The sequence below is a fragment of the Pelobates fuscus genome, chromosome 2 (assembly GCF_036172605.1).
Source record: "Pelobates fuscus isolate aPelFus1 chromosome 2, aPelFus1.pri, whole genome shotgun sequence".
NCBI lineage: Eukaryota > Metazoa > Chordata > Amphibia > Anura > Pelobatidae > Pelobates > Pelobates fuscus.
Genome location: NC_086318.1, coordinates 244,045,903 through 244,061,836, shown reverse-complemented (window position 1 = coordinate 244,061,836; position 15,934 = coordinate 244,045,903). Strand labels below are relative to the sequence as shown.

The following is a 15,934-nucleotide window of genomic DNA, read 5'->3' as shown; positions in this document are numbered from 1 at the left end:
TGTTACAGCATATAATGTTGAGGAAATGTTAACCAGCTGATATCCACTAAATCACAACACAGATGGCTGCATATACCCTGCTGCTGCGAATGGAAATCAGTAAATAAATATTTAACACCGTATGCTTCTGTGCAGCTACATAATATAAACACAGATGTATTATTGCATTGTTTTTTGGTGTATTACACAACCATCTGTCTTTTTTTCTTGCTTTATTAATCGTATTGTACTATATGAATAGGTAAGTTACCTTTGGTATCTAATCTCAGAATAGTGAGTTGTGGTGAGTTTGTAGCAGGCTAAATATTTTACAAAACTGGAAAAACAAATAAAAAAATATCATCAATGTGGAGGAGCTGGAGATTTTTTTTCTTTTTAAACCTGGCTTGCCGGTCTTAGATTTTTTGAGATGCTTACTCAATGAAATGTTTAATGAAAATATTCCATTTTAAAATTGCAACTCAACGTATGTTATGGAAACACTGTCTAGAAAGATAACTGCTGAACCCAGTCTGCAGTGCAGCTGTGAGCACATTTAGGCCATTGAGTCTATTCATGTTAAAGGGGCGGTCCTCTCCAGGTGACAGGTGGAAAAGGGGGGCACACAGCACCTGCGTCCCACTTGTCACCATTGTAAAGTGGCTTTGTGATTGTGTGCCTTTTACTGTGTGTTACTATTTGGGACTGTGTGCATGCGGTTTTATGTGACAGTGTATGTGTGTGACTGTGTGCATGTGACTGAAACCAAGAGGGCTGCACTCACCTAAACATGCATACTTGTAAGGGTGCTGCTGGGGCCAAATTTATACAACATACAAAAACCAGCTCACTCACTCATTCACTAAACAGCAATTTCAGGTCTAACAGAACCTAGGCAAAAAATAATGGGGGCTTATGATACCGGAGAAACTGACGGAAGCCAAGCACAGAGAGATGGACACAGGTTTCTTCAGGAAGGAAGAGATTCTTTATTGGATCACCGATCGGGACTCAGAGGGACTAACGTCACCAAAATACAGCAAGTTCTGAGCCCCGGACAATAGTGCAGGCTCCTTATATAGGCACATAACTCCTCCCATATTAAGCTCCACCCGCACATTCTCTTAACCAATCAACACAAATAAGAATTAACTTCCTGTTTGACCGCATGGCTTGTCCAGCACAATGGAGGAGGGGGAATACTACATCCTGTATTCTTGCACATGCTCCGTACACTACTGATCGTATCTTGCCTCGTGCAACCAACTGATCGATACGTCAGCATATGCACGTACACATGCCACGTGGTAATCTCGGCCTACTAAATTTATTTTTACCGAGATTCCACCACATTCCCCCCTTTGATGCCTCTTGATATTTCACAATTACTTGAGGCATCACTTAACCTTGGTTTGCATACACCGCAAGTTACCTTGAACCAGACCAGACTTATCTTATGATGTGAATCTTTTAACACTCATCTTCCTGCATTGGTTCTCCCTGATCTAGAGCCTTATACTTATAAATTGCCATTATCTGTGCAGCAGCCTTCCTCTCTGCTATATTTCCTATCAGGCTTTGCACAGACCTAACTACTAAGGGTATAAGACACGGCAGGAGTAGACACAACATTAAAATTAGTAGGACTCCACCTACCACTGCCTTAAGCCCTCCAAACCACTCATACCAGCTACCGAACCAACTACTTGGATTATACCCTTTCCATACCTGAGTAGGCACATGCGCTAGTTTAACCATATGGCTGGTAAGCTCAGCTATTGCTTGCCCTTCGTCATCTATTTGAAGACAGCAATTGCTCAGGTTAAACGTCCCACATACACCTCCCTCTACTGCCAAAAGGTAATCCAAGGCTAATCTATCTTGGTAGACTGCTGTCCTCATCCTGGTGTTATGCTTCGCTAGAAGATTGAGCGCTTGTGATGTCTCGTTGGTGATAATCTCAACCACCGCCTGTAATCTTATAATACGGTTGAGCATATAAATAGGGGTTCTGTAACCAAAGGTACCATCCTCAGCCCACGTGGCTGGCCCATAATAATCTATGATACGCTGGGGAGGCCATTCATTATCTTCCCAGGTGCCTATCTCTATGGGTCCCCTTTTCTTCCTATGATTCACATCATACACTTTAACACCTAAAGTCTCACCTGTTTCAATCGGTAACAAGAAGAAGGATGGTTTGAACATACCCAACACACATGCCCCTTCCCAGTCCTGTGGCAACTCCGAATAGGCTTTCTTACCACAGATCCAGTACAAATTTGCTGGGGCTCTCCAGGTAGATGTGATGGATAGATCAAACCACACATCCTTTAAATTGGCGTATCTAGCAAACGGGTTAGATGGTTCTGAGACATTTGAAGCCGACCACCAAGTTGTATTCTTTGTATCATCATCATAAGCTTTTTGCCCTAGACAAGTTAATTCTCCTACAGAAGTATTATACATTATTCCTTTCCTTGCTATGCAAACATAACCTATGATGGAGGTCTTTAATCTCCACTCAGATTTACCTCTAACACTCATATGATAATCGGCTTGTGTAGATATTAATTGGTCAACTGCCTCAGAACCGGACATTACCTCCTTTGCTTCCCAAGGCCATTGGTCTCCCATGTTAGTACCTCCACACACATAGCAGTTGGTAACATTAAGACTACCGGCAATACTTTCGGCTAAATCGATGAACAGGTTTTTAGCATTATGGGGGATCTTATTATCTATACTCATCTCTTCATAAAAGGAATGGTATACTTGATGAGTTTGGGAGGATACCGTATCAGTCTCTATCCCTATAAACAATAATGTCCCAGGATCTAAACCCGTCCCATATATCTGAAACCCAAATAAATTGCCATATTTGTCTAAGAACTTATCGGGGTTATTTATAAGTATATGGATGGGATTACATTCCATAGACTTACAATATGGGCTAGTCGGCAACTTAGTCACTATCATGTCTTTATCTACTGTCTGTCCCCAAGTCGCCCACCCCACACAAGACCAATATGGGCAAAAGTTATAGTCTTTATTTGGGCATCTAGGACTCACATATTTATTTTTACTACTGGGACAAATATACTTATCATTAGACCCATACGTCCTCTCCCATCTAAGATCCCCACATACATTCCACGGCTTTCTACCACTCGATATCGCTTTACACGCATCAAATAGCAGAACACCCGAAGAATGTACGGATTCTAACACCGTCTTATTAATTAGGGTCCCCTGAGGATCTCCATTCCTGAGAGTCAACCAAATTGTACGAGGTTGATACTCTGGACTGAAGCACTTAGGTTCTCCTACTCCTAAATGGCACACACTATAGTCTATATTTAAGTATCTACATCTCGATACATCTCCTTTACACTCGTATTGTGAATGCCAAATTAGGGTTTGGGAAATATGGTTACCTGTTCTCGTAGTCTTAATGCATACCTCACAGCTAGGAGTGTCGGTACCTCTACCTTCCTGAATATAAAAACACATATAAATAAACACTATCAAAAACACATCTTTCGCCGTCATCCTCAGTCTTCGTCCGTGCGAAGGCACCTCAGCTTCCAGGATGTAAGGGCTGCAGGGAATGGAGTTCTGCTCGTCTTCACAGGAGTCCCTTCGAGACTTTCCCTGGCTTATATACTATGTGCTGGTGAGCGGACAGGCTTTATTATGGCCGTCTAAAAACACTCACTTCACCAAATCCCTGTAACAATAAAATTTGTAATCCACAATAGTTCCTCGTTACTCCGACTGAGTAGTGCGTTTTAACCGGATCTTGCAGGGATTCTCTGGATCTGCTGTAACTTGCCAAGAATCGACTGCTGCTGGTTTAACCCTGGAGTGATGTATCCACGGAGTCACTTCGGCTACTTTTATCGCTGTAGGGGTAGACAAAAGAACAACATAAGGACCTCTCCACTTGGGCCCTAACGGTACATTATTCCACTCTTTAATCCACACTTGATCTCCTGGATGATAACTATGAACAGGGGGATAAATATTCACAGGTAATCTATCTTGTACCCATTTCTGTACCTCCTCCATAGTCTTACCCAACTCTACAACCTGCTGCCGGGTAATTCCTTCTCCCAACTGACTCAAATCCCCCCTTAAGTTACCAAGTACGGGAGGTGGTCGCCCATACATAATTTCAAAAGGAGAGAGGCCCATCCTTCTGGTAGGGGTACTGCGGATTCGCAATAGAGCTATGGGTAAGAGAACGTTCCACTTAAGTTGGGTTTCCTGACACATTTTAGCCAACTGGTTCTTAATAGTTCTATTCATTCTCTCTACCTTACCAGAACTCTGGGGTCTATATGCAGTATGAAGCCTCCACTTTATACCAAGCATATGAGTCAGTTGTTGTAGGCACCGATGAACAAAAGCTGGACCATTGTCCGATCCTATAGAACAGGGTAGTCCATATCGGGGTATTATTTCTCGTAGCAGGAATCTCACAACTTCTCCTGCTTTCTCTGTACGAGTAGGACATGCTTCTACCCAGCCTGAATAGGTGCACACAATTACCAACAGGTAACGATGTCCACCCGATTTAGGCATCACTGTAAAGTCTATTTGTAGATCGGACATGGGGAGTCCCCCCATAAACTGGACTCCTGGTGGCTTTACTGGTCCTTGTCTTGCATTATTTTTAGCACACGTTACACATCTTCGTACAATGGCCTGAGTCAAGTTGGACAATCTTGGTATGTAGAAATGTTTTCTGAGAGATTCTTCAGTACTGTCTCTCCCAGAATGTGTCCCGTTATGATAATTTTGGACAATTTCTACCGCTAGTGATGCTGGTATGACTATTCTTCCATCTTCTAGCTGATACCACTTGTTCTCCAAATACTTTCCTGGTTCAGTCTTTAACCACTCCTCTTCTTGAGCTGTATAAACTGGAGTCCATTGGGACAGTGGAGTTGGTATAAGAGCAGCTATATGCCCCACATATTCCTGTCTTCCTGATTCAGCAGCACGCTTAGCTGCACTATCTGCCATCCGATTTCCCTTGGTTACATCACCATCTCCTCTCAGATGCGCTCGACAATGTATGATACCGACTTCTTTCGGCTCCCACACTGCTTCCAATAGTTGTAGGATTTCAGCTGCGTACTTGCCTTCTGAATTCAGTAGTCCTCTTTCTTTATACAAAGCTCCGTGGGCATGAGTGGTTAAGAACGCATATTTAGAGTCCGTATAGATATTCACTCTTAAACCTTCAGCCAATTGTAACGCTCGTGTTAGTGCTATTAATTCTGCCTTTTGTGCTGATGTTCCTTTCGCCAGTGGCCGAGCTTCTATCACCTTGTCTATTGTTGTTACTGCATATCCTGCATATCGGATCCCTTCTTTCACATAACTACTGCCGTCGGTATAATATTGAACATCGGGGTTCTGGATGGGAAAATCACGAAGATCTGGTCTACTTGAAAATACTTCATCCATTACTTCCAAACAATCATGTTGACTTTCAGTAGGTTGTGGCAAAAGGGTAGCTGAATTTAAGGTGTTTACAGTCTCTAAATGCACTCTTGGGTTTTCACACAACATTGCTTGATACTTGGTCATACGGCTGTTACTAAACCAATGATTTCCTTTGTAATCCAACAACGTCTGTACTGCATGTGGGACTCGTACATAAAGTTCTTGACCCAGAGTGAGTTTATCGGCTTCAGCTACTAGCAGGGCGGCTGCAGCTACTGCTCTTAGACAAGGTGGAAGTCCGCTGGCCACTGCATCCAATTGCTTAGACATGTAGGCAACAGGTCTTTGCCATGATCCCAAGTACTGTGTCAATACTCCCACAGCCATTCTTCTTTGCTCATGTACATACAGGTAGAATGGTCGTGTGTGATCAGGTAGACCTAATGCTGGGGCACTCATCAAAGCCTTCTTCACATCTTCAAATGCCGTTTGCTGTTCTTGGGTCCATAAGAAGGGGTCGTGTTCTGTACCTTTGATAGCTGCGTACAGAGGTTTTGCCAGTATCGCATAGCTGGGAATCCATATCCTACAGAAGCCTGCTGCCCCCAAGAATTCTCGCACTTGTCTTCTATTCTTGGGTATTGGTATTTGGCAGACAGCTTCTTTTCTCTCTGGCCCCATAATTCTTTGACCTTCAGAGATATGGAATCCCAGATATTTGACAGTTGGCAAACACAACTGAGCCTTCTTTCTAGACACCTTGTATCCTGCCTTCCAGAGAATGTGTAGTAGATCGTGCGTTGCTTGCTGACAGATTTCTTTTGTAACTGCTGCTATCAACAAGTCATCTACATATTGTAACAATACACACTCTCCTGGGATGGACTCGAAATCCAGTAGATCTTGACTTAGGGCTGAACCAAATAGGGTAGGTGAATTTTTAAACCCTTGGGGCAGTCTTGTCCAAGTCATTTGGCGTTTTGAGCCCGTTACAGCGTTCTCCCATTGGAAAGCGAAAATACATTGACTTTCTGCGGCAATTCGGAGGCAAAAGAAGGCATCTTTGAGATCTAAGACTGTGAAGTAAGTAGCCCCGCCCGGAATTAAAGCAAGCAGGTTATATGGATTGGGTACAACTGGATGTATACGAACAACCGCATCATTGACTGCTCTCAAGTCCTGCACAGGTCGATACTCATCTGTACCGGGCTTTTGAACAGGCAGCAATGGGGTGTTCCAGGGGGAAGTACAGAATTTTAGGATACCATACCGTATGAACTTATCCAGATAGGATTGGATGTTCTTCTTAGCCTTCTGCGGAATGTGGTATTGTCTTAGGCTCACTGGATAAACCCCAAGTTTTAGTTCAATTTTTATAGGTGGAATATTGCGGGCCAGTCCTGGTGGGTTGTTCTCTGCCCAAACTCCTGGTATGTTAAATAATGTCTCATCACTCCTAGGGTTTTGGCTAGTCAACGCTGTATAAAGTCGCCACTCTTCTTCCTTTGGTACGGATAATGTCATGATACCTGAAGGTCCATTAAACTTTAAAGATGTTGTTCCATTCGGTAGGAACGTAATCTGCGCTTGTAATTTTGATAGCATATCACGTCCCAGCAATTGGACTGGACATTCAGGCATATAAAGGAATTGATGTTTTATTACGTGGCCTCCCAATGTACAGAGTCGACTTTTAAGAACCGTTTTTTCCGCACTTCTTCCAGTTGCTCCTATCACAGTAATAGTCCTTCCAGATGGAGGAGCAACTAGATTAGTCACCACTGAATGTTCAGCACCAGTGTCGATCATGAACGCACTCCTTTTCCCCCCTATTGATACATCGACCATAGGCTCCGCTCGACCAAGGGGGATGGAGCCCGGTCGGTATCAATAGTCCTCCATGACCGTGTCAGCCAATCCTACGAAGTCCCTGCCTTCTCTATCGCGGGACCTTTGCGCTGCTGGAATATACCTGTCTTCCCTAACACTTCCTCTGTTCCCATTATTCCCTCTATTACCATTACTCCCTCCGGGGCCTCCTCTACCTCTCGCTCTGCCTCTAAAGTTTCCGTAGCCTGCCCTGGGTAGGTCTCTCTCGTACTGCTCTCTTTGCGGACATTCGTTCCTCCAATGCCCTTCTTCCTTGCAATACGCGCATTGATTCCTACTCAAGGGCTCCCTACTCCATCTACTATCGCCTCTATCTGGGCCCCGTCTATCTACGCCTGCGATCGCTACCGCTAGCATATCAGCCTTTTTACGCATCTTGCGCTCTTCCTCTTTCTTACTTTCTGTTTCCCTATTCATATAAACCTTATTCGCTACCTCCATTAGTTGGGTGATTGACATACCTGCAAACCCTTCTAACTTTTGTAGCTTGCGCTTAATATCTCCATAAGCTTGGCTGACAAAAACGGAGTTCACCATTCGGGAATTGTCTGCGTCTTCCGGATTAATGGGGGTATACAAGCGGTATGCCTCCAATAATCGGTCATAAAAGACACTGGGCGCTTCATCGCTTTTCTGAATCACCTCAACTGTCTTCGACATGTTAATGGCTTTCTTTCCTCCGGCTTTCATGCCAGCAATTATAGCGTCTCTATAGGCTCTGAGTTGAACCATATCAGCACCATTTACGTTCCAATCGGGATCGGTGTTGGGATAATGTGTTGCGGCCCATGCTGCTGGATTAGCTTGGTTCAAAGTACGGGCTTTATCCTCTAGTGCCTTAATGGCTGCTTGATTTATTCTTGTCCTTTCCTCATTGTTAAATAAAGTCATTAATAACTGCTGGCAATCAGCCCATGTCGGGTTATGTGTCTGTACTATTGAGGTGAACAGATCAGTCATAGCTTGTGGTTTCTCAGTATACGAGGAATTGTGGGTCTTCCAGTTTAAAAGATCGGTTGTCGTGAATGGGACATATACAAAGACTGGGTCAGCATGTGCCATTTGGCCTGCGGCATCGATATAGGCTGACCCAGGATTCAGACGAAGAGGCATCTGATAGTGTTTTAATTGTTGGGCACCGGTCAACTGTCGGGTCTGTATGGGGCTACGTGGAGGGGCGTCAGTCATAGGTTCCAGTCGGGGAGAAATAGGGTATGGGGATATGGGAGCTTGGTTTTGGGAAAAGGTTGTAAATAAAACACTTCGAGCCGAGCTAGATGAAGCTTGACCGGAAGTCTGAAGTGGCGCCAAATCAGGATATTCGTTTTTAATGGGGGTTGGTTCTGATTCCGGAAGGGGAGATTTAGTACGAGGGGGGGTGGATCCTGTACTGGAGGAGGAAGCGGAAGTGGATGGGGGTAATGAGGGGAGGGCTGCAGGACTTCCTGCATTTGCGTCACTTCCTCTTAACGGAAAGTAAGGGGGCGGCAAAGGGATCTCGGACTCAGGGGGCGTGTCCAAAATGGGCCTAACACCAGTCCTAGTGGACGAACAAGTCCTAGCTACCATGAGGCGACACTGCTCCTCGTGGCATGTCCGGAGCCATTTTGGCGAGTCATTTACGGCCTGTCTCCAACAATCAATATAAGGAAACTGGCCATAAAGTTCAGGCCTACCTGATACAGCCACGGTAAGCGCTGTACCAGAGTTGGATCCAAACTGCCACGTGGCGGCCATGCCGCAACCAAAGTAGGCCACTCCCTAGTACACAAAGTGACCAAACGTACAGGAGACATTTTAACCCCAAAATCACAAGTTTTAAATCCCTTTTTAAAATTCTTCACCATACAACCTAAGGGATCCGGAATCGTTGACTGCGACGCACCCATACTTAACAATGGAACGTCGTCGACAACGAATACTATACACGCGTACTATTCAACAGTCACACCCGTTTCCTCTGGCAACAGCACCACGTGGTACGGTTACCAAGTGAAACGTACACAATAACAATAAACACTCAGGGAATTCCAGTACACACACAGCTGTTACACCAGTCACTATATAATCAATATTATGCCCTTTGGCGTAACTATACAGTCACCCACACTATAATTCTCTATATACGAATTACCCGTCTATAACACACCCCAGTAACATCGTCTTTTACAAATAGCGGTTACAGTACGGTTAGCATAGGTCAAAGCACAAGTTAAGGTCACAATACAATTATTAGTGGTTATGGTGTTAAACATGCAATGGACGACAATGATTAGTACTTATATACAGTGTCAGTAAATATACAGGGTTATGGTACCGTGCACTATAATACAGCAACACACTATTAACACTCTCGCTAGACGGCTGAGCTCGCGCTATCTAACAAGATATACACTTTACTAAACAATCGTTAACACATTTACAATTCCCAACTAAACTATTGGCCAGTACCTTGATGGACTACCTAAAACTATATACACCCGTTTTGGTTAGCCACACTGCCCAATCACCACATATAGCGAGCTAGAGAACCGAATTTACACAGGCGCCTCTTAGTCGCACTATCAAAAGTCTAGTGGGTTCCAAATTTACACGCCTTCCCACTTAGCCCAGATAGGTTGAGAGCTAGCGAACCGAATTTACACAGGCGCCGCTTAGTCTCCCGGTCCCTCCGACCTAGCGAACGTAATATACACCCTAGAACGCTAGTCTAGACAAGACACCGGTGTCCGGCTAGGGCTATTTACACCAGGACCCCGCCTGACTAACAAAATCAAACGGTCTGACTAAAGAGCGTTCGATCGAGCGGTGCGCCTTCGCTCCTTCCCTTCGACAGAGGGGGCAGATACACAGATTCAAAACCCCTTTGGGCCTACCGCACAATCGGTATACCCCTAGTGGGTCCTGCCGTCTAAAACAGCAGTTGTCTTACCTCCTCGTTCCTGAACCTGAGTTCACACTCATCGACGGGGACACCCCAGCACTTCTCACGTAGAGGCCGATGATCTCCTGGACAACAGACCAGTGGCGCCGAGACGAAGGGAGGTCCACGCAGAAGTTCAGGGGTGCAGCCGTAGAGAACGTGGGCAAAGATAGACCGTCTCACGCCTCTGCCTCTCAGCTACCGTTGAACGATGAGCTTCCCGGCCAATGCACCAAATGATACCGGAGAAACTGACGGAAGCCAAGCACAGAGAGATGGACACAGGTTTCTTCAGGAAGGAAGAGATTCTTTATTGGATCACCGATCGGGACTCAGAGGGACTAACGTCACCAAAATACAGCAAGTTCTGAGCCCCGGACAATAGTGCAGGCTCCTTATATAGGCACATAACTCCTCCCATATTAAGCTCCACCCACACATTCTCTTAACCAATCAACACAAATAAGAATTAACTTCCTGTTTGACCGCATGGCTTGTCCAGCACAATGGAGGAGGGGGAATACTACATCCTGTATTCTTGCACATGCTCCGTACACTACTGATCGTATCTTGCCTCGTGCAACCAACTGATCGATACGTCAGCATATGCACGTACACATGCCACGTGGTAATCTCGGCCTACTAAATTTATTTTTACCGAGATTCCACCACACTTAGTTACAGTATATGATCATACATTGCATAAGTATGACACAACGTCAATGTACCGCATTCTTGGATTAAAGGACCACTATAGGCACCCAGGTCCCTCTAGTTTTGAGAAACCACTGTGAAAATCACTGGACGTCTATAGGAAAGCATTGAGTAATGCTTTCCAGTGGGCGGCTTGCGCACGCTGATGTCGCCAGGAGGAGGAGAGGTCACCGGCGCTGGAGAAAGGTAAGTGGCTGAAGGGGTTTTAACCCCTTCAGCCAAGCAGGAGGGGGGCCATGAGGGTGGGGGTGACCTAAGGACTACATAGTGCCAGGAAAACGAGTTTGCTTTCCTGGCACTATAGTGGTCCTTTAATTTCATAAGAGGAGGCATTAGGTGTCTAGAGTAGGACCTGCCATTGATGTTGTAACCCTGCGTTATTGTTGTTACTGTTTAGCTTCATTGCTAAAACTGTCTTCAGATTCTTGCAAATACCAATAATCAAAATATCTGTTATTATTTATCGATTTCTGTCACACTTGCTGTATGTAGTAGAATAAGATTTCTGCTTCTATGCTAGAATTTCAGATCCTGTCTGAAATAGTGTGTGAAACACAGCCTTGGCCAATCAGTATCTCCTCCTAGAGATACATTGATTCAATGCATCTCCATGAGGAAAGTTCAGTGTCTCCATGCAGAGCGTCAGGAAGCACCTCTAGCAGCCATCTGAGGAGTGGCCAGTGGAGATATCCCTAGGCTGTACTGTAAACACTGCCTTTTCTCTGAAAATAAAAGCATGCAGGGACTGACTATACTCACTGGAACAACTGTATTAAGTTGTTCTGGTGACTATAGTGTCCCTTTAAGGAACTGCACTCAATCAAAAGAGCAACAACTGGGTGCCACCAAACCTGTGGCTAACACAGTCCCCGCACAATCTCTTTCCTGGATACTGTATTTTCAGGTTGCTCACTTTGACGTAAACAATGTAATGTGGTTATAGTAAATATAATAACATTACCCCTGGTAATTCATTGTTTGTTTCTATAGCAACCGCAGCTAAGCACTTTCTAATAAATCATAAGCTACAGATACAGGAAAATTCTGCAAGTTGAGTTATAACTTTAACTTAAAGGGACACTATAGTCACCTGAACAACTTTAGCTTAATGAAGCAGTTTTGGTGTATAGAACATGCACCTGCAGCCTCACTGCTCAATCCTCTGCCATTTAGGAGTTAAATCCCTTTGTTTATGAACCCTAGTCACACCTCCCTGCATGTGACTTGCACAGCCTTCCATAAACACTTCCTGTAAAGAGAGCCCTATTTAGGCTTTCTTTATTGCAAGTTCTGTTTAATTAAGATTTTCTTATCCCCTGCTATGTTAATAGTTTGCTAGACCCTGTATGTGATTAAAGTTCAATTTAGAGATTGAGATACAATTATTTAAGGTAAATTACATCTGTTTGAAAGTGAAACCAGTTTTTTTTTTTTTTCATGCAGGCTCTGTCAATCATAGCCAGGGGAGGTGTGGCTAGGGCTGCATAAACAGAAACAAATTGATTTAACTCCTAAATGAAAGTGAATTGAGCAGTGAAATTGCAGGGGAATTATCTATACACTAAAACTGCTTTATTTAGCTAAAGTAATTTAGGTGACTATAGTGTTCCTTTAAAATTTTATTTTATTTTCCTGTCTTACAACTGCTGTTTTAATTTCTGAATCTGATTATTCTTGTTGATAAGTAAAACTCTTTTGTGTTACAGACATTGACAAACCTCCGTATAGTAATGCAGGACAGGATGTCATATTGCAGTTGCCTGTTGACTGGGTTATACTGGATGGACGTGAAAGCACAGATGACCATGCTATAATACAATATGACTGGACGCTGCTCCGTGGAGACCCTCTCGTTGACATGAAGGTACCTAGGATAAATCTTGTAGAAAAACAAAACAGAGTATTGTAATAAGAATTTTACTTCCCTTGTCATTAGTACTAACATAAAAAAAAAATGTTTGCTAACATGTAGAAAATTACTACAATGGAATGGTCTATTTTTTTGTTAAAAAAAAATCTTTATTTAAGAACAGGCAAATATGTAAGGGAGGGCTACCCTGTATTTTTCCAAAACCTTGTATGTTTAGCCAGCTGGCTGGCATTTAGAGTATGTACCAGTTAATGCACCGTATTTACAAGAAATGAAACATAAAAAGCAACACTGAAGAAAGGATGATAAAGACTCTCTGCGAGACAAAGCCATCAATGGCAAAATTCAGGTAACATAATCTTCCCAAGGAGACTAAACCTTATTAGATGAGGGCATAGAATTGTGGACAACAGCAGTGAGCTTGTCCATCAAACAGTTGTACAACGCTTTAACCATAACTTCTGGAATGGAGGGAGCCACCCAAAGCTCTCTGTGCAACTGGTATAAAAGTATATTTTTGATCAGCCAATCAGCCTGATGAAGTGGATTTATAATCAGAAATAGTCAACGTAAAAATGCCTATACCATTCCTTTACCATTCGTTTTACTATATCTGGCATTTTTAAAATTTGTCATTATTATTATTATTAAAGAAAACATTTATTTACGTGCATTTATTTTTATTTTTGTGCATTTATGGTTGTGCATTTTGGTCCCAGAGCATTATCAAAGAGGTCAAAGACACCTAAGAGCTACTCTATAAAATTACAAACTGTGATGTCAGCAGACTTCTTTCTTAACATAGAAACATAGAATGTGACAGCAGATAAGAACCATTTGGCCCATCTAGTCTGCCCAATTTTCTAAATACTTTTTATTAGTCCCTGACCTTATCTTATAGTTAGGATATCCTTATGCCTATCCCATGCATGCTTAAACTCCTTTACTGTGTTAACCTCTACCACTTCAGCTGGAAGGCTATTCCATGCATCCACTACCCTCTCAGTAAAGTAATACTTCCTGATATTATTTTTAAACCTTTGTCCCTCTAATTTAAGACTATGTCCTCTTGTTGAGGTCGTTTTTCTTCTTTTAAATATAGTCTCCTCATTTACTGTGTTGATTCCCTTTATGTATTTAAATGTTTCTATCATATCCCCCCTGTCTCGTCTTTCCTCCAAGTTACACATGTTATGATCCTTTAACCTTTCCTTGTAAGTTTTATCCTGCAATCCATGAACCAGTTTGGTAGCCCTTCTCTGAACTCTCTCTAAGGTATCAATATCCTTCTGAAGATACGGTCTCCAGTACTGCGTACAATACTCCAAGTGAGGTCTCACCAGTGTTCTGTACAATGACATGAGCACTTCCCTCTTTCTACTGCTAATACCTCTCCCTATACAACCAAACATTCTGCTAGCATTTCCTGCTGCTCTATTACATTGTCTGCCTACCTTTAAGTCATCAGAAATAATCACCCCTAAATCCCTTTCCGCAGATGTTGAGGTTAGGACTCTATCAAATATTCTGTACTCCGCCCTTGGGTTTTTACGTCCAAGATGCATTATCTTGCACTTATCCACATTAAATGTCAGTTGCCACAACTCTGACCATTTTTCTAGTTTACCTAAGTCATTAGCCATTTGGCTTATCCCTCCTGGAACATCAACCCTGTTACATATCTTAGTATCATCAGAAAAAAGACATACCTTACCATCAAGACCTTCTGCAATATCACTAATAAAAATATTAAAGAGAATGGGTCCAAGTACAGATCCCTAAGGTACCCCACTGGTGAAAAGCCCAAGCTTCGAATATACTCCATTGACTACAACCCTCTGTTGCCTGTCACTCAGCCACTGCCTCACCCATTCAACAATATTGGAATCCAAACTTAAAGATTGCAGTTTATTGATAAGCCTTCTATGTGCAACAGTGTCAAAAGCCTTACTGAAATCTAGGTAAGCAATGTCTACTGCACCACCCTGATCTATAATTTTAGTTACCCAACCAAAATATCAATAAGATTAGTTTGGCATGATCTCCCTAAAGTAAACCCATGTTGTCTCTGATCTTGAAATCCATGTGTTTTTAGATGTTCAACAATCCTATCCTTTAACATGGTTTCCATCACTTTCCCCACTACTGAAGTAAGGCTTACTGGCCTATAGTTGCCCGACTCCTCCCTATTACCTTTCTTGTGAATGGGCACAACATTCGCCAACTTCCAATCTTCTGGGACTACTCCTGTTATCAATGATTGGTTAAATAAATCTGTTAATGGTTTTGCTAGTACACCACTAAGCTATTTTAATAGCTTTGGGTGTATTCCATCAGGTCCCATTGACTTATTTGTCTTTACTTTTGACAGTTGAAATAGAACCTCTTCCTCTGTAAACTCACGTGTAATAAATAACTAATTTATCCTTTTTCTTAACTGAGGTCCCTCTCCTTCATTTTCATCTGTAAATACCAAACAAAAATATCCATTGAGGCAGTCAGCTAGACCTTTATCCTCTTCTACATACCTTCCTTCTTTTGTTTTTAATCTAACTAATCATTGTTTTACTTTTCTTTTCTCATTTATGTATCTAAAAAAAGTTTTGCCCCCCTTTTGTACTCACTGTGCTCTTTTCTCTTCTGTGTGTGATTTGGAAGCTCTTATAACTTGCTTAGCCTCTTTCTGCCTAATCTTATAGATCATTCTTACCAGTAACTGTTATTGAGGGTTTGAAAATTGTGATGCAAATTAGTGATGGAGACGTTGAAACCTTAAACCAATGCATCTTTATGTGCTCATTCCAGCCAAACATATGATAGCCTTCTTATATTAACATGATATTAATTATTTGCTTTAAATGGTCACTTAAACCAAAAACATTGTTTTTGGTTTTAACATTCCTTGCTGGAATGGTCCCTCCCCCTCACCAACTTAAAAAAAAAAAAGAGGAAACATTTAAAATAAACCTTCAATCTCACGCTGAGGCCAAGTTCTCCCTGCCACCTGATCTGCCTTCGTTGATGTAAGTCCACCTCACTGCATAGAAAGGTACAAAGACTGGTGTGAGGGAGGACTTTGGCAGTATGAAGGGGGGTATCAC

At 42.7% G+C, this 15,934-nt stretch overlaps 1 protein-coding gene across 2 annotated transcripts in view; it reads left to right on the top strand.

Moving 5' to 3' along the window:
- LRP11 (LDL receptor related protein 11) overlaps window positions 1–15,934 on the top strand; it is a 78,978-nt gene that overhangs the window by 10,437 nt on the left and 52,607 nt on the right. For both annotated transcript variants that reach the window (XM_063443304.1, XM_063443303.1), the window contains exon 2: window positions 12,670–12,827. In XM_063443304.1, the coding sequence (XP_063299374.1) occupies window positions 12,670–12,827 (158 nt within the window). The remainder of the gene's footprint in view (window positions 1–12,669; window positions 12,828–15,934) is intronic.